The sequence below is a fragment of the Peromyscus maniculatus genome, chromosome 23 (genome assembly GCF_049852395.1).
Source record: "Peromyscus maniculatus bairdii isolate BWxNUB_F1_BW_parent chromosome 23, HU_Pman_BW_mat_3.1, whole genome shotgun sequence".
In the NCBI taxonomy this organism is placed as follows: Eukaryota; Metazoa; Chordata; class Mammalia; order Rodentia; family Cricetidae; genus Peromyscus; species Peromyscus maniculatus.
Window position 1 is genome coordinate 42,170,677 of NC_134874.1, and position 19,677 is coordinate 42,190,353.

The 19,677-nt window shown below is 52.7% G+C and overlaps 1 protein-coding gene across 8 annotated transcripts in view; it reads right to left on the bottom strand.

Moving 5' to 3' along the window:
* The window catches only part of Prkar1b (protein kinase cAMP-dependent type I regulatory subunit beta), a 139,111-nt gene that overhangs the window by 35,025 nt on the left and 84,409 nt on the right, over positions 1–19,677 (bottom strand). For all 8 annotated transcript variants that reach the window (XM_042268222.2, XM_042268221.2, XM_076560624.1 and 5 more), the window contains 2 exons: positions 11,198–11,259; positions 10,457–10,503 (listed from right to left, as the gene is read on the bottom strand). In XM_042268222.2, coding sequence (XP_042124156.1) covers positions 10,457–10,503; positions 11,198–11,259 — 109 coding nt within the window. The remainder of the gene's footprint in view (positions 1–10,456; positions 10,504–11,197; positions 11,260–19,677) is intronic.

The following is a 19,677-nucleotide window of genomic DNA, read 5'->3' on the forward strand; positions in this document are numbered from 1 at the left end:
GAACTCGCAGGTGAGACACCCCAGGAATCTGAACAGGTAGCTCAGTGAGAATGCACATCCCTCCCAGGACCTCCTCAGTGTCACCCGCAGTCTGTCACTTAGTTCCTTTTAGCCTCAGAGTGCTCATCCGGCCTAGATGGGCTTGGGCTGTCATAACCACGGGATGCTGCCAGGATCATTGCTTTCGTTGCTTTTTGTGGTACTAGGGGTTGAACCCTTGCACCCCAGCCCCTCACTGGGGGATTCTAGGCAGGTGCTCTACCACTGAGCCACACCCCAGCCCCTCACTGGGGGATTCTAGGCAGGGGCTCTACCACTGAGCCACACCCCCAGCCCCTCACTGGGGGATTCTAGGCAGGTGCTCTACCACTGAGTCACACCCCAGCCCCTCACTGGGGGATTCCAGGCAGGTGCTCTACCACTGAGCCACACCCCAGCCCCTCACTGGGGGATTCTAGGCAGGTGCTCTACCACTGAGTCACACCCCAGCCCCTCACTGGGGGATTCTAGGCAGGGGCTCTATCACTGAGCCACACCCCAGCCCCTCACTGGGGGATTCTAGGCAGGAGCTCTACCACTGAGCCACACCCCAGCCCCTCACTGGGGGATTCTAGGCAGGGGCTCTACCACTGAGCCACACCCCAGCCCCTCACTGGGGGATTCCAGGCAGGTGCTCTACCACTGAGCCACACCCCAGCCCCTCACCAGGAGATTCTAGGCAGGTGCTCTACCACTGAGTCATACCCCAGCCCCTCACTGGGGGATTCTAGGAAGGTGCTCTACCACTGAGCCACACTCCCAGCCCCTCACTGGGGATTCCAGGCAGGTGCTCTACCACTGAGCCACACCCCAGCCCCTCACTGGGGAATTCTAGGCAGGTGCTCTACTACTGAGCCACACCCCAGCCCCTCACTGGGGAATTCTAGGCAGGTGCTCTACCACTGAGCCATACCCCAGCCCCTCACTGGGGGACTCTAGGCAGGTGCTCTACCACTGAGAAACACCCTAGCCCCTCACTGGGGGATTCTAGGCAGGGCTCTACCACTGAGCCACACCACCAGCCCCTTACTGGGGGATTCTAGGCAGGTGCTCTACCACTAAGAAACACTCCAGCCCCTCACTGGGGGATTCTAGGCAGGGGCTCTACCACTGAGCCACACCCCAGCTCCTTATTGAGGAATTCTAGGCAGGGGCTCTACCGCTGAGCCATGTCCCCAGCTTCTCTATGAAGTATTCTAGACAAAGACCTACTACTGAGCCATATTCTCAACCCCTCTCCTTTTTGAGACAGACTTTCCCTCTGTAGTCCACGCTGTCCCCTAACTAGGGGGCAAGTTAGGCTCCAGTTGCAGCCTCCAGAGACCTGGGATTACAGACACGCACTACCACCCAGGCATCAGAGACATTCTTCAGTTGAATGTGACGTCCCCTTGCTTGTCTCTGACAAAGATCTGAGGACGCATCTGCCGTGTCCCAGGCTCACCTGTTGGCTCAGCAGAAGCATCTGTTACTGAAAGCATATCCCTAGAGGCTGCTCTGACCCCACCACCCTATGTCCCCACGTGTCATAAGCACAGATGCTCTGGGGGTTGGGAGAGGTGTGGGGGACACTCGAGTCCCTGCTGCTGGGTTGCCAGTGGGCTGGTCTCTCTCCTTACAGCATGGGGATCGAGGAAGCCCCGCCCCACCGACTACCCCAAGTGGGAGAAAGGACATAGAGCTACCTTCCCCCAGAGCCTCTGGGAACACAGCCTCCCAGCTGAGCCATTCCCTCACTTCAGTCCCCTAAGGAAGAGTGCGTGTGGCTGACCCAGGACAGGACCAAGGGAGCAGGGACCCTCTGCAGGGACTACCCTCCCTCATCCCAGAGCCTCAAGCCTAGGGGATCCCCCCACAGTGTCAGAGGAAACCATTGTGTCCTCCAGGGCCACCCGGAGGACAAAGGGCCATCCTTCTGTGCACACTGGTCTCTGTCACAGCTCCTCCACCCAGCTGGTACGCCAAGGGGCTACTCTTGTTTGGTTCCATTTTTTTGTTTTTTCTTCCTTTAAGAGAAAAATGGTGGGAGGCCCCACTGGGCTACATTATGCCACCCTGGGAGCCATGGGTCCTCCAGCTGAGCTCAGCCTCCACCCTCTGCTTGCCTTTCTCCTTCCTGCCTGTCCCTCTTGAGTCTCTGCTCAGAGAGTGGCCTTCTGACCCAGGCACCTTCTCACCTCTAGGGACTCTGCAATAGATGACAGATTCCCATCCGCAGTGGATCTTCCAATCAGCGGAGACACAGGCCACAGGCAAATGCCACAGAGATACAAGCCTCGTGTGGTGGCCCATGTGTGGTGATCTTGCCCTTCGGAAACTGAGTCTGGGGGATTGGGAACACAAGGCTAGCCCTAGGCTACAGAGCCTCTCTCTGTCTAAACAAGAAAAAGACAAGGCCGAGGAGATGGTTCCGTTGATGAAGTGTTTGCCTTGCAAGCAAGAATATATGAAGTCAGGACCCGTGCCCTGGGCACAGTGGCCTGGGTCTGTAACCGCAGCACTGGGGGTGGGGGACGGAGGAAGTGGGAGAAGGGAGAGGAGGGGGTGGGTAGAGACAGGCAAATCTCTGGGGCACATTGGCCGGCCAGCCTACATAAATCAGTGAGTTCCAGGCTAGTGAGAAACTCTATTAACAAAGCAAGTGGACTGACAGGATGGCTCAACAGAGAAGCACTTGCCTCGCAAGCCTGATGACCTGAGTTCGATCCCTGGAACCCATGTAAAAGGGAAAGGAGAGGACTGACTCCACAAAGTTGTCCTTCGACCTCCAGATATGTGTGGTGTCAAAAGCACCACCCTCCACATCTCACACACACACACACACACACACACACACACACACACCGCTACAATGAATTAAATTAAATTTTCATAACCTAGTGGATGGTACTTGCGGAATGACACCTGAGGTTCATCCCTCGCTCCCATATACATGTGTACACACACGGACACATGTACTACAGCACATGTGCATGGACGTACACACTAGAAAAAAAAAGGAAACCATAAAAGACTCTGAATTCAGACCCCTGGGGTGGCCTGGACTCTGCATGCTTAGGGGACTCCATGCCAAGGCTTGTTCAGACTGCAGTGTGCCCAGAAGTGGCTGTGTAGTAAAGTCTTGGCAGAGACCCCAAAGATCACTGGATTTCTGGAGCACCAGGACTACAGGACCAGTGAACATTGCCCTCTTGGCACAGACAGACCAAGGTTGCCAGGAACCCAGGGGGGCCCAGATTGGGGCAGGATCAGCTCTGCCTCCATTCCCAAGCACTTCAAAAAGTGGGCAAGAGAGCAGTGGGGAAGTGAGGATGAGGATGGTCACAAGAGCTGGGGGGCACAGGGTTGTCATTCCTGGCCTACACCCCCAGACCACTCCCGGGTAGTCATTGGGCCAGTGAGGGTCCCTCTCCTCCTTGTAGCCAATTCATCCTGGGTGTGGCCCCCTCTTGCCCCGCCTCATGTCCGCATGTCAGGTCAAGACCCCAAATCTGGAGTTAGCTGATGACTTCCCCACCCCAATGTGAGCCCCAAAGTGGAATCCCATGAGATCTGCACGAGCCCAACAGTCCGGGGGACTTGCCAGCACCCAGCCTCTGTCACCCACCCCCACTAGAACAGCAGCGGCATTTGGGTGCCTCGGGATCTAACACGCTCAACTCCCCCGGCACACTCACCGTCAGGCTACATTCAACACCCTGTGACCTGAAGCTGGGCCACCGAGGACCTCAGAGATGATGCGCTGTGTGGGTAAAATATGCTTGGGAGGTGCCAAGACCTTCAGGAAAATGGCAACAAATGAGTAACTGAAACGTAACAGCGCGTTGGAAAGCAGGTCTCCGGGAGACATTCACACATCCGTGTTCACTGCAGCATAGCTTACAAGAGCCCATAAGGATGCACATGAAGGAAATGTGGCACATGCCTGCGGTGGAATGCTATTCAACCTTAAACAGAATACTCTGACACGTGCCATAGTGGGAACGGATGACAGACCTTGAGAATGTTCTGCTCGGCTACAAGCAGCCGCAGGATAGATGCTGTATGAAGTCACTATGAGGCCCCCAGAAGAGTCAGGTTATTTTTAGATTTTTTTTTTTATTTTATGTGTATGGGTGCTTTGCCTGCATGTAAGTCTGTGCAGGCAGAAGGAGGGGTATGATACCCCAGAACTGAAGTTACAGACAGTTGTGAGCTGCCATGTGCGTGCTAGGAATCGAACCCAGGTCCTCTAGAGGATTATTCAGTGCTCTTTAACCACTGAGCCATCTCTCCAACCCCAGGAGTCAGGTTTCCAGGGGAGAGTCAGGGGCTGGGGTGGGGCTGTGGAGGGGCTGATTAAAGGGGTCAGATGAGAATCAGTGAGGCAGCCCAGACAGGAGGAAGCTGAGGAGGCAGGACAACAGCTCACTGTGGAAATGTGAGGGCCTGAATTCAGTTGCCAGAAGCCATGTTTTCAAAAAGTCAGGTGTGATGGTGTGTGCCTGTAAGTCCAGCACTGGGGAGGTGGAGGCAGGTGGATACCTGAGGTTCTGTGGGCCAGCCAGCCTGACCAAATTACATGCCCCTGGCCAATGAGAGACCCTCTCTCAAAAGAACGAGGTGGACAGTGACTGATAAAGACACCTGAGGTTAAGCGCTGACCTCCCCAGGCCTGTGTGCTCCACCACCCCTCCCCCACACTCACAGAGGAAAGAGCTGTGCAGATGGAGGGTGGTAACAGCTGCGCTGATGATACCATAGTCAATCTCCTGCTCCGAGCACTTTAACAGTTTAAACATACGTGCTCACCCAGAAACTCGGGCAAACTGAATGGCCCTCAGCCCGACTGCTGGACCAGAGAGGGATGCCCAGGGATGCCCAGGGATGCTTGGCTCCCGAATGCACACCATGCTGCCAGGGAGGGAGATATCTTCGAGGTGAGAAGAACTTCTTCTCCTGGAACAGGAGGAATCTTACCTACCTAAAGGCCACAGGGACAGTGTGAACCTCGGAAAGGATGGGGGGACCCCCAAAATGAGAAGAAGTCTAAAGACAAGCAGGGAAGATTCTGGGCCCCATCCCCAATCTTGTATGCCTACAGTTGAGTGTCCTTTTCAGCAGAAAGGCAGCGTTCCATGAATAAAATAAATTGGAAAATATTTTTCTACTCGAAAAATGGATCATAGTTCTTGGCAAATGTACACACATTGCCTGGCATTTACCGAGTCTCCGTGGGAAGCTATGGTTTTAACCAAGACTGAACTTCAGGCCTCTTGTCCCCTGATCCTCTAGGGCACGGCTAGTGGAATGGCAGTGTCCATCCCAGAGGGGTGCTCCAGAAACCCTAGCACCCTGGCCTGTTTGGAGGGAGGGGTGCGGATCCTGCCTGGAGGGGTGGAGCTGGTGACTTCCCTCTCATGTCCCCACCCAGGTAAAGGCTGAATAGTTGCTGACCTGGTGGCATCCTCACAGACCTGCCCGGCCTGAGGGAGGGGTTGCAGAACACAGCACGGAGGCCACAGAAGCTTATTGAGAGTAATCGCTGTGATTATAGTCATGCATGCCCCATAACTCAGCTGGCACTGACATGCCGGCTTCTCACTCCCAATCCCTTACTGGGCACCCTTTGATTCCTTAAACATGGCCTTCCTTGATGGCCCCTGTGTGGTTACCCTGCATCTCCCACATCACAGTCCCGTTTCCTCCGTGCCCAGCCCTGTGGGCGCTCCCTGCCGCCCACCCCTGTTCCCACTGGAAAGTCTGAGAGACTGACGGAGGTGGTGGGGACTTTTGCACAGTACTGTGGGGAGGCGAGGCCGGATGCACCCACTCATAGGGACCGTCTTTGCACCACCCGAAGCCTCTGCATCCTAAACTCAAGGCTCTAGCCAGGAAGTGCCATCCACCCACGGTGCCCAGACATCCTGATTTGGCCAGCCAGGGTCCAGCAAGAACCTCTAAGCTGCCTTTGAACCTGACCCTCCCGGCTGGGGAGGGAGGTGGGGCAGATCTGCCGAGACAATATATTTGAAGAACTGCAGTTTTGTGAAGGTGAGCTCACTTTTTCCTTCACAAAATTGCCTCCACATGTCCCCAGGCTGGCAGGAGTCCAGCTAGAGCTCCGACCATCATTAGAAGGCAGTGGGGCCAACCAGAGGCCAGGAAACCTCAAGTCAGGCTCCCTCCCTGGCCCCTTATTGTCTCATTTTGCCTGGAAGGTGGCTAACCCTCAGGGAGGGCTGGAAGAGTCTTTTCAGATAAGCTGTGGCTTCGGGGACCCTCAGTCTGCCTTAAAAGGGTGGAACGGGGGATTATGGGATCTTGCCAGCCCTATCCACCTCACACTCCACATTCAGGGGAGTCAGCGTCATCAGTCAATGTGACTTTCCCATTCTGCGGGATTCTGGGGACATTGGGATAGAGACTGGCTTCTGAAAGCAGATGGAATGACATCGACTAAAATACTGAGCACGCTACAGCCACCCAAGGACAGTGAGTCCCTGCTCCTTAGCCAGACCTGGGGGTCTTCCACAGCGCATGGCTCAGGAGCCTCCAGGGAAAACCGTAAACTCAGGGAGCCAAGGACACGAGATGACCACTGGCCCTCAGAGACACTGGGGAGGGAGGTGGCTGCTGCCCAGGGCACAGAGTGGGTATGGAGGGCTTCCTTGGGGTTGCAAGGGCCGCTAGAGGAGCAGGCTGGGGGTGGGGCCTGCAGAGCACACAATGGGGTCAGGAGGGCCACTGTACAGGAGAATCCCTGTGTAACCCTCCAGGTTCACATCTCTGGGACGAAGCCCATCACAACTGAGGCAGCCCAGGGTGGAGATGACCAGAGCAGAGCCTCCTTGTACAGTCCACACAAGGTTCTGACCCACCCACTATCCATCCACGGCACCACACACATCAGATGTGGCCACACAGGTCGGTAAACCCAGCACTCAGGAGGTGGAGGCAGGAGGATTAGAAATTCAAGGACATTCTCCAACACCTAAAGAGTCTGAGTTCATGTCATCATAGAGCCTTTCTCCAGAAACTAATGGAAGCAGATGCAGAGATCCACAGCCAAACACCAGGCCCAGCTCCAGGGGTCCAGTGGAAGAGAGGGAAGAGGGATTCTATGAGCAAGGGGCATCAAGATCATGATGGGGAAATCTACAGAGACAACTGAACCAAACTAGTGGGAATTCATGAAATTTAGACCAACAGCTGTGGAGCCTCTATGAGACTGGACTAGGCCCTCTGCATAGTGAGACTGTTGTGTAGCTCGATCTGCTTAAGGAGCCCTCTGGAAGTAAAATCAAGATCCATACCTGGCGCATGAGCTGGCTTTCGGAGCCCATTGCCTGTGGTGGGACACCTCATGCAGCCCTGAGGGGCTTGGACCTGCCTCTACTAAATGTACCTCCCCATGGAAGGCCTTTTTTTCTTGTAGGAGGGAATGGGGGGCAGGGGGGGTCTGGAGGAGCAGGAGACGGGAAGAGGGGATCTGTGATTAGTATGTAAAATGAATAAAAAAAATTCTTAATAAAAAAAAGGGGGGTTGAGTTCAGGCTGGAATATGTGAGACCCAGAAGAAAAAAAGATGGAGGGGGAAGGGGAGAAAAGAGGAGGAGGAAGAAGGGGGCAGTAGCACATTTGGGGGTTGGAGGGTGGATAGGCCCAGATCAGAACCCACATGGGCTCCCAGGCTACTAGGGGAGGGTCTGGCCGTCTGTTGTCACTAAGGTCAGTGTTTATTAACGTGCAGATGCAAACAGAGGGACTGGGCCTGGAGGGTACTGAAGGATGAATAAGAGTTTACAAGGCAGAGCAAAAATAAGGAGCAGAGAACCCAGGAATGCCAAGGCCCAGAGGTGTGAGATACCGTTCACTAATTTCCTGATGACTGTTATCTACATCCACCCCGCCCCCAGGGCAGGCTCATGTTGACTATTTCCAGGGTACCATGGGAGCTGGGAAGGCCCGCACCCCCGCCTCCCTCCCCCCAGCAAGAGCTGGCAAACACTCCAGAAGGAAGAGGCAGTGAGTGATGGTTTGAGGGGCCGGGAGTGGACAGTAACCTGAGGGCAGGGCTTGGGGAGGGGCGGTGGGTACAAACCAGAGGAGTGGTAGGGTGCTTGCCTGACAGGCCAGAACCCCTGGGTTCCACCCCCGCCACAGCACTCAGGAAATGGACGCAGGATTGACCGTTCAGGATCATCCTTGGCTCATGTAAGTTTAGGCCAGCCTGTGCTACATGAAATCCCCATCTTTAAAACCAAACCAAAACAACAATAAACTAAAAATTAGAAGTGAGTCAGCTCTCAGCATCGCAACCCATCAATGCCGCTTCCAACAGAGAGCTGGAGAGACGGGTCCTTGGGACCCACTTATACAAACTGCTAGGGGCCAAGCCCTCCTCTCCTCCCCACCCAACCTGACCTGGTTAGGGCAAGAACCCAGCTGTTTTCTGGACTCGGTGTTTCATGGATGTTTGTTTGTTTGTTTGAACCTGAAGCACAGCAGAAGGAGGTGAGCATGGTCACAGCAGAGCCTGGCGTCAGAACCCGTTTTCAGTCCTCCGCCTCACATTTCCCTCTGGGTGCTGAGTGTGAGTAGCGCTGCTCCTCCCCAACCCAGGGATCACTAGCTCTGACTCAGTTTCCTTGTTTGGGGAGACAGGACGCCCTCCGTCCCCTGAGACCCAGACCCAGGGGTTGAGCTGTCAGATTCTCTAGGTCAACTCTGCCTGTGCCCCTCTCTGGACGCCAGGGTGAGTCACTTCCTATGTGGTGGCTCCGGAAGCAGGTGGGCCAGTGCGGTTCCCAGAAGTGCATTGTGGGACCAAGTCAGGCTGCTGGGGAAATCAGAAAAGGCTTTTCCCAGAAATAGCCCGGCTGGACGGAGGGTTAGGAACAGAGGCCAGGCCCAAAATAGCTTGTCTAACCCCAGGGCACCAGGCAGGGTGTGGCCTGGATACCTCTGAGGCAATGGAGGACAAGGCAAGTCCCCTTGTACAGGTGGGGCACAAACTATGGCTAACTTGAAAGGTGGGTGGGTGTGCTAAGTCCCAGCCTGGCAATAACCCTGGGGCTGGCCTAAGAATTGACCAGCAACTTTAAAGACCCTGAAATGTCCTGGGGAGACTCTGTCCATGTCCTCTGGTCCACCTGGAGGCAGACTTTCAAAACATGGGGTCACAGAAACAGCCCCAAATGAGCAATTGAACTAAATCAGGTAAGGGTGCACCTGCCGACACCCATCCTGAAGATCTGACATGGAATAGGACACTAAAGAGAAGCAGGTACTCAGGTGACAGCAAGCGGAAGTAAGGGGACACCCGGGAGGATGGTGCCAACCCAAGCCCAGTGGCAGCCCAGCAGTGATCAGACTCCTGGAGGCAAGAGACGGCCCCAGACTGACTCGAGAGAGACAAACAGCCAGGCGTGGTGGCTCATGAGTGTCATCACAGCACTTAGGAGGATGACACAGGAAGGTTACCATGAACTTGAAGATGGCCAGGGCTACGAATTGAGACCTTGTCTTAAAAAAAAAAAAAAAAAAAAAAAAAAAAAAAGTCAGAGAGACAAAGCCACAGAGGGTTTGGACAGGAAACAGGTCCCTCAACTCAGAGAAACACACTCTGGGAACAGGAGTCAGACAAAAAGAAACCAGGGCCTCGCCAGCCAGGGCGCTGGGGGCTTGGGCAGGGGTGGCCACGGAGGAGGGAGCACTTGGCTGAAGGCACCAGGTGGGGTCTCTGCAGGGATGCTTCTAACATTACGGGGGGGGGGGGGGTCTATCAACATGTGAGCCCTTTGTCCTGAGAGTCCCTCAGTGAAGCTTGCTGTCTGAGGAAGGGTACATGCTGGCACCAAAGGTGACTGTCACCCCCATGTGACATCAGTGCCTCTAGGGTCTCCAGACATGGAAGCTCCTGCCCATGTGACCATCATGTCCATCCACTGTAAGCCTGTGTGGCATTTGCCGGCAGGACCTAGCCGAAGAGAGCACCCTAGGGCGCTTTCCATGCAGACCCTCTGCGGCAGCAACAAAGAACCCCACTGGCCCTACACCTGCCTGGCACAGCTCTCCTTCCCAGCTGGACTTTTATAGGCTTATAATATCATTTAGACAAAATGCATTATTGTTCTTGAATAAAACAATTGAAATGAGGCTGAGGATGTGGCTCAGCAATAAAGCTCCTGCCTAGAATCCCCCAGTAAGGAACCGGTGTGTGGGTGACAGAACACCTACCTACCTGAGGGCTGGAAGCCCTGAGTTTCATCCTTAGCACCAAAAATAAATAGACAGACAGACAGAACAAAAGGCATCTAATCAGAAAAAAATGCTCTCATCCTGCATTTGCAAGACCCGGCGCTAAGCTGTGTAAAGTCTTCAAACCAAGCATGCAAAGAGGACCCACTGTCCAAAACCCACCACGGATACTCACATCTACTTCTCCTTGGTCAATCACATAGAAATTATCTCCTTCATTCCCTACAACCAAAGAGAGAACAGGTGTAAGACGCAAAATGAAATGGGTTGCAGCTTCTTGACTACTGGGTAAAAAACCCTTGCAACTACATGCTCCAACCAGTGCCAAGCAAATACCAGCCCCAGTGCCGGTTCCTGGGTGTAGAGGCCCCCTCTCCTTCTCCTAGGAATTGAACCCAGGGCCTCATGCACAACCAGGCAAAGGCTCCACCAGTGAGCCATCCCCCCAGAACTCTTTTCACTCATTAAGTTCTTCAGGTTGGTCTTGAACTCAAAATCCACCTGCCCTGGCCTCCTGAATTGTTGGGACGACAGATTTATACTACCATCATGCTATGTTCCATTAGTTTCTTTTCCTTCACTCCTCCTCCTTCTCTTTTTCCTCTCTCTGTTCCCTCTCCTCTCCTTCCCTCCCTCCCTCTCTCCCTCCTTCTCTCTGTTTGTTTGTTTTGAGACATGGTCTCACTATGTAACCCTAGCTTGTGGAACTCACTGTGTAGACCAGGCTGGCCTTGAAGTCCGACTGTCTCTGCTTCCCTAATATTGTCTTCCCCCCCACCCCCGAGTCTCACATCATAGCCCAGACTGGCCTTGAACTCATGACAATCCTCCCGCCTCAGCTTCTCGAGCGCCCACCACCCCTGGCATTTCCTTAAGTTGGTCAGGATAGACGATGAGCGTCTGATGGGGAACATACCTTGCTGTATGACCGTTTCCCCAGCAATGTGAGTGACAGGAAACATGGCATCAAATATGTCACTGAAAAACAAACACAGTCGGGAGCTCTAGGTTGTACCGCCAAGTAAACCTGCTTCCCACAACATAACCCAGTCCTGTCCACTTACCAGCTCTTAGCCCACAGAATCAAGTCTGCAGGCCTCGGGGAGGAGATCCCCTCAAAGTGAGAAGAGGAATTACGGCGTTCACTGGCCCTGCTACTCAGAGCCATGTGGGTGCCCTGCACACAGCTGACACTCACGGCCTGTTTGTTCGACTTCTTTGTATGTTTTTGCTTTCGTGAGACAGTGTGTCATGTAGCCCAGGCTGGCCTCAAACTATGCAGCCAAGAATGGTCTTAACTCCTGACCCTCCTGCCTCCACCTCCCCAGTGCTAGGATTATAGGCACCACTCTGGATTTATGGGGTGGTAGAGATTAAGCCCAGCGTTTCTGCATGCTAGGCTAGCACTTTACCAACTGAGTCACCTCCCCGGCCCCTGACTGGCTTCTTACAAGTAAGGAAGGGCTTTATGGGTACTGTTTTTACAATCCAGTTCAGAGAAGAAGTCACAATAGGCTATGAACATTTCTCATGCCAATAAATACAATTCTGTTGGGATGTAGCCATCGAGCCTGATTATGTGGATTTTGTTGGCTTTTGGTTTTGTTTTGGTTTTTTTTCCTCTTGAGGAAAATATTTACAGTCACAGGAATGTTTATAATTCCAGACACAGACATGATATAGAAGGGCTGGAGATGTAGCTCAATAGTAGAGCACTTGCCTAACATGTGAAAGGGCCTGGGTTTAATTCTCAAGCACTCCAAAGACGTAAAGAAATGAGACATTAGTCAGCACCCCTATGTGCAGAACAGAGATGTGCTAGCACATGTGACCCCTGGAAGTTACCAAAGCTGGGGAGCCCAGCATGGCCTCTGGACCACCCCTGCAGCCTAGTGGCTTCATCGTCTAAATGCAGATGTGAAATGGGCTGTTGGGCAGAAGCCAAGGGGAGTGAATAGGGGCAGGCTGTCAGAGTCAGCCACACTTGTCCCAAATCTGCCACTCCCTGTGCAGTCACTACAACAGTCAGGAGTGCCAGCCCCTCTCCTGATATGCCACACCTGCCGTCAGAGACCTCCCTTGCTCCAGGGTCCCTGGGTCCCCCAAAGAGGAAGCTATGATGATGGGGAGGCTAAGGGACAAGTACAGAACCCCTAGCCAGGGAATGAGCATGCTTGGAAACACTGGACACTTCCCCGTCTGTTCAGAAAGGAGTGTATGCGGATCGATAAATTGAGGCAAGCCTCAGGAGAACTCAAGGGCCCTCTCTGGCCGGAAAACATACAAAGCCATCTGGGAAGAAAATACAAAATGAAAGATCCAGACTGCTTCGTGCTCTAGTTCCAACATTCAGGGAATATAAATAATTCTTTACAAGACCTGTGGGAGATGGGCCTGGTCAACATTCCATCCTGGAGAAAGGAAGAGCACACGAGGCCACGCCCCTTGCTGAGGATTCACAGTCAATAGTTGCCAGGGGAGGGGCCAATGAGGCCCCAACCCCTTCCTAAGGACTTATACAGTTTATAGTTGCTGGGGGAGGGGTCATGAAGCCCCACCCTTCCCCAAGGCTTTACAGATAGTTACTGGCTGATGGGGGAGGGACGGAGATTTTCTTCAGCGGTAAAGCCTCCTGAAAGCTGTCCATGCTCCTGTGGATAACACCTCAGCCATGCTCCTGCAAGCACAGGGCTCCACGACGCTCATCGGTCACCAAAGGAATAAAAGACATAAAAACAGTAGAGGGACAAAGTGGGGAAAGGAAAGTGAGGTGGTGCCGGAGAGGGATAAGAGAAGGTAAGAGGAGGTGACTATGATCCAAATGCTTTACATACCTGTAGAGAATGTCATAATGAACCCATTGTCATATGCGGTTACTGTATTTTATGTAAAGCCCTGGCTATTCTCTCTCTATTCAAATACATTTCTCTGTAGCTCTTCATCCCAACCCCACCAACATCTTGGTTTTTAGTTTGTTGTGTTCACTGGGAGAAGGGAGGCAGTCCCGCAAAGGAGCTGTGGGCAGGTCTCCGGCCAGCTCTGGATGTCTGGCTCCTGACAGGGTGCTTCTTGGCCACAGCATCTCCAGTATCTGCAAGAACCATCCCAGCCTGGCTACATTTCCTCAAAACCACAAAACACGGGTCTGAGAAAGGGCAGGTCTTTAATAAATGACCTTTTGGTTCCTCCCACGTTAAAATAATAACCCCTGGCTCACAGGGTTGTGTGTGCGCGCGCGTTCACGTGTGCCTGTGTGTACACATGTCTGTGGGTGCATGTGGAGGTCAGAGGGTGACATCCTGTCTCTTCCTAAATCACCCTCCTCGTGTTGTGTATATATGTGGTGTGGTGTGGTCAGCATGTATGCACGTGTGTGTGCAGGGGCAGGTGCCTTTGCACATGTGTGGAGGCCAGAGGAGGGCAGCAGGTGTCCTGCTCTATCACACTCCACCTCATTTCTGTATCTGCCTCCACGGGACTGACGTGATAGGCCTATGTGCAGCCACACCCGGCTTTTCCTGTGGGGGCTAGGGATTCGAACTCAGGTCCTCGTGCTTACTCAGCAAGCAGTCTTACCCACCAAGTCCCTCTCCACCTTAGTTTTTGAGACCGGATCTCTCTCTGAACTTGGATCCTGGCTGGTAAGCTCTAAATATCTTCCTGTCTCTGCCCTGCTCCCCCAGGCTGAGGCTACAAGGATATGCTACTGCACTTGGATTCTGAGGTTTGAACTCAGGTCCTCACACTTGTGCAACACACACTTTACCCATTGAGCTATACTCAGGGGTGGAATATACATAGACATGTGTATGTCTATGTATACACACGTACATAAGCAATGTGTGTATGTATATAGTTTTACTCTGTAAGTAATGAAGCAGACGCTGTGTGTGCCCCGCCCGCCCACTCAGGCAGCTGCTTCTTTACCACCCTGGCTTCGGACACTACTCCACTGAGGTGTTCTTGGGTCTGGAACGTACGAGTCCACCGTCCTGAGTCTGAGAGTATGATGGGTAGGCAGCGTCAGCGCCACCTCAGCCTGTCCTGGGTTGTCTCTCCCTGCCTGAGCATGCTCAAGGGAGGCCTGCTACGTGCACCACGGTTCTCTCTTATCTGGGGGAAAGTGCGTCAATCTAGCCACTTTCTTTTCTTCTTTGGCCTCACTCTGTAGCCCAGGCTGGCCTTGAACTCGTGACGATCCTCACACCTCCGCTTCCTAGTGGCTGGGATTACAGTGCGAGCCAGCTCACGCAGCTCCCTTGTGCTCTTAAGACTCCTTTCATTCATCTCTCCCTGCCCTGGGGACATTCCAGATATTCCCATGTGTATGTAATCACATAGTGGGCCACGATGAACATTCCAGAGCTCTGCAAGATGAGGGCAGATAACTATGATCGCATCTCTCTACTCTGTGGGGCTTGCTTCCTCTTGTACTCCTGCCTGAGTTGGCCAAGGCGGGAATGGACTGAAAATGTTTTCTGGGCAAACAGCATCCCCACGCTGCGTCTGGCTCTCAGTGTCGGATGCAGATGTCTGCACACACCAAAGCAGGTTTACCTGGGGCAGCCTTCTGTCAAACATCACTGAATGACCCCCACATATCTCTGTGAACACGCCAATGTCTCCTCCACTGCCCAGCTGTATGGCCATCACAGAAGCAAGCTGGGAGACGCCAAAAATGCCACCGGAGCAGCCAGGCTGGGTCTCACTTACCACAGAGGCCTAGAAGCCAGGTTTCCCTCTGAGAAACCTGACACCCCGTAAGAAGACTCAACAAGCTCAGTCAATGGCTCTACCCACTCCCCCTGCCTCCCTCCAACTTCAGACAAACCTAATCCCTTTCCCTCTCTCTCAGCACTTAATGGCATTAAAAGACACTGGCCTCCTCTGCCTGTAAAAAGGAAAACAGTTTTCCACTCTGATCCGGAAGTCACCTCGAGAGGGTTCAACTGAAGCCACAGGCAGAAATCATAAACAGCCTCACATTTGGAAACCCGATCAACCCACCCTCCCTGTCAACAACACTGGCTGCTCACAGTGCAGCGGTGGCTGGGCTGGGGAGTGCAGGAAGCCCGTCAGTCAGGCCAACAGTGGAGACAAGCCCATCAGATCACCACCAAAGGCCCCGAGAGTCCAGCACTGCCCTGAGTCCTTTTGGCCAACTCTGGTCCCATGAACACCTGTCCTAACAAAGTTGGAATGGTAATGACCTCTGCTTCCAGTTAGGGAAGCTAGGAACACTATGTAACCTTATCCCAGCCCTCACTAGCCTGTGGCTAAGAGTACAAACCTTTTGAGAGTCTGTCTATACTTAGGCCATTGTTCCCATCAATGTCTCTCCTGTGACACCTCAGCTCTGGTACTTCTCAGCCAAAATGGATAAGGGAATGGAGGGGATGTAAAGGTGAATATGGAGAGGTGGGTGGATGGGTGGATGGATGGATGGATGGGTGGATGAATGGATGGGTAGATGGATGGGTGGGTGGATGGCCAACTGGATGAAAGGATGGGTAGACAAGTAGATGGATGAAGGGATGAAAGAATGAATGGATAGATGAATAGATGGATATATGGACAGGTGGTAGAAGGATGGGTGAGTGGATAGACATATAGATAAATGAACAAGTAAGTAGATGAGTGGATGGAAGAATGGACAAACAGATGGATGGACATGTGATGGATGGATAGATGTATGGATATACTGATAGATGAACAGATAGATGGGTGGGTGGGTGGATGGATAAACAGATGGATGGATGGATGGATGGATGGATGGATGAATAGTGGATAAATGGATGGATTGGTGGACAGACTACAGAGTGAGACAAAAGAAGAAAAGGAAGTTGCTAGAATGATGCATTTTCACCCAGATAAGAGAGAGAACAGGAACACAAAGCAGTAGCAGGCCTCCTTTGTGGATGCCCAGGCAGGGAGTAACAACCCAGGGCAGGAGGGATGGATGGTAAACAAACATTATAGATGGGCTGGTGGATAGACAGATGTATGGGCAAAGTGGACAGGGGAATGGACAGTCGTGGCTAGATAGGTGGACAGATGGATGCATGGGTGGGTGATGGGACAGGTGGGTAGACGGGTGAATGAACGGTGGGTAATGGACAACGCACAAGTGGGTGAATAAAAGAGAAGGGTAGGGCTAAGGAAAGAGCGCAGATTGAGAGGACGGTGAGTGGGTGAGTAGTGTACGGACAGAAAGACAACGCAGCCTTCTTGACATACACAGCAAACAGTAAAAGCTTCAGCGCTGCCTGCTTAACCCACCATCTCCACACTGAGGAACCCCTGTGATCCGATGGCTTGGAAAGGTGTGCATCCAGTAACAGACACAGGGATACGCCTTACCCTAAACCAAGTCCAGAATGCACAATCAGGGATGTGTTAAAAATCATGGTACTAGGCCAGGTGTGGCAGCATGTACCTTTAACCCCAGAACTTGGGAGTAAAGGCAGGTGGATCTCTGTGAGTTCAAGACCAGCTAGGGCTCCACAGTGAGATCCTGTCTCAAAAAAAAATTTTTTTTTCAGTCATGATATCGCTAAAAAGTGTGATGTTGTGTGGTCATTAAAAACTGATGATGCAGTGCCACAGAAACACTGAGGTCAAGAGCACTTGCTGCTCTTACACAGCCCAAGTTCGGTTCCCAGCACCCATGTCAGGAGGTTCACAACCACCTGCAACTCCATCCCCAGAGGATGTTCTCTTCTGGCCTATGCAGGCCCCTGTACTCACACATACAAGCACACACACACACACACACACACACACACACACACACACGTAATAAAAAATAAACTTATTAAAAACCAATGATCCACATGATAAGGGAAAAAGATGTTTATGATGCTATCCGTGGGAAAAGGTGACTAACGGAGCAACACAATTTTAAAAAGTAAAGCACAAGCCCAGCACTTGGGAGGCAGAAGAACGCAGAGCTCTGTGAGTCTAAGGCCAGCCTGGTCTATACAGTGAATTCCAAGACAGCCAGTGATACACTGAGAGAATCTGTCTCAAAATAAATAAAAATGAAATAACAGTCGGCCTAATGGCATGTCATAATGCTGCACAGCTACCTCGGGGGAGAGAGGCTGGGCTGAGCCCCCACATGGGTGAGGGCGAGTGTGCCCAAATGTATGCGTGCTCCAGTGGGCATGAGGCAGCTGGAAGACAGCATTCAGGAGTCACTCGTCTCCTTCCACCGTGTCGATTTGAGAATCAGATTCAGGACGTCAAGTGTGGCAGCAAGCACCTTCCTCAGCCATCTTGCCAGCCCTCCGCTTCACTTTTTTGAGATGGGGGCCTCTCCCTCATCTGGGCCTCCCTGATTCAATCTGGCTGATTCGCAGGGGGGCCAGGGGATCCTCGTGTTTCTTCCTCCCCAGTTGTGGAATCACGGACCGGCTTCTATGTGAGTGCTGGGGGTCCAAAATCAGATCCTCTGGCTTTATCAGCTGAGTCATCCCTACAGACTCTTTATTTGTATTATTGATGTTCCACGTATAATCTATGAATCTATGCATATTTCTTTAAAATCACCCAGTTTCCTCTTGGAGAATGCCATGCCTACTCTTTGAGGATACGCTGGAGACTCTCAATGAGTGTGTGTGTGTGTGTGTGTGTGTGTGTGTGTGTGTTTGGATTTTTTGTTTTGTTTGTTTTGGGGACAAGATCTCTCACTCTGTAGCTCACGCTGGCTTTGAACTCTTGATTCCCCTGCCTCAGCTTGCCAAGGCTAGTCTTGGAATTGAAGACACCACACCCAGCTAACATTTTTCAAGCCAGACCCCCCCAAGGCAAAAATCCCAACTTTTAAATTTTAGAACACATCTATGTGGGCGTGGTCCGGACTCCAAACCCTTAACTTAGTACCCAGGAGAGAAGCCAGAGGGCCCGTGCAAAGCCAACACTCTGATTGACACTCGTCCAGTGTGCCAGACCCACTTCCACAATGTGCACCTGGCACACACACACACACACACACACAAAAACACTGCCTGCCCTCAGAGTCGGGGAAAGTGGGCAACCGAGAGCCCTTCAGTCCCAACGTACAGACCCGGCATCAAGCCCCAGACACAGCAGGCACAAGATAGAACCGTCTCGGCTACATCCTGTCTTGAGATTCTCAGAACTGCTCATTTCCTCTCCCCACAGATGGGGCTCCTGGGCGCTGCTGCCAGCTCAGGTCAGGACGGGCTCAGGAATCCCCTGCCTGAAGACACTCTCCAAAGCCCCCACTTGCCCTGCCCCAGCCCCCACGGTCCTTCCTCCAACCTCAGAAGGGGATGCCAGGGAAACGAACAGATGGCTCACTCATGAAGTGCTTGCGAGGACCCGTGTCTGGCTCCTGCTTGTAATTCCACCACTCGGGAGGTGGAGGCATGGGAACATTCCTGGGCCGGGCTGGACAAACAGCCTGGCTAACTCAGTCAGTGTCTGTCAAGTGAAGGGTTGATTTCTAGCCTCCACATGTGCACACTCTCACACACACTCACACACACACACACACACACACACACACACACACACACACATGGGGATGCCAGTCTGTGAGGACTCACAGGGTGGTAAAGGACTGTGATAAGTTGGTGAGAAACTGAGGGCAGGGAGAAACAGGTCCACAGACTTAGTGAAGATCCTGTGAGCCAGGGCTGGCCATGTGACGGAGGAAGCAGCGGAAGCCTCTCCTCTGTACCTCAGGGGACAAACAGAGAAAGACTTGGACACCCACCCAAGGGGAGCCTTCTTAACGTCACTGCTCGGGCTCCAAGACCACTCCCACTTTACAGACATGGAAACTGAGGCTCATCAAATTGTAAGGGGACCACTAAGGCTGAACCTGGGAAGCATGCTCCAGTGTCTATCCTATGACCTATACAAATGTCTGCCATGACCTCACACCTGCCTCATAGTATTCACCAGAGAACACGTGGAGAGGCTCGGCCCCAGTCTAGGAAAGTTCAGATCCTCTGGTGCTACGAGTCTGTGCGGAGGGTCCCATCCACCACCCACCTCCTATGCTGGAAACAGACCTCGCCTCTTACCAGCAAGAGGGGCCTGAGAATGTTCTGAAGACATGGAAAGGGAAAACACTGTCAAGGCAGAGAAGTCCGCTGATCACACACCACCGCATGTGGGTGAAAACGTGCATGGCTGAGTGGACATGAACAGCACCCACTGACCTACTGCTCTGTGTGAGCCATGCACTCAGCACAAAGTTAAACATTCGCTCCAGGCCCTGCTGTTCCCTGCAGGGTCAACGGACCATGTATCTGTCCATGTCCCAATTTTGTGAGCTATTTATTCCCTTCAACAATTTTACTTAACCTCAGGTGCAAAATGTAGTCATTGCTTATGGCATTCATTGTGCCCTCAGGCCTCAGG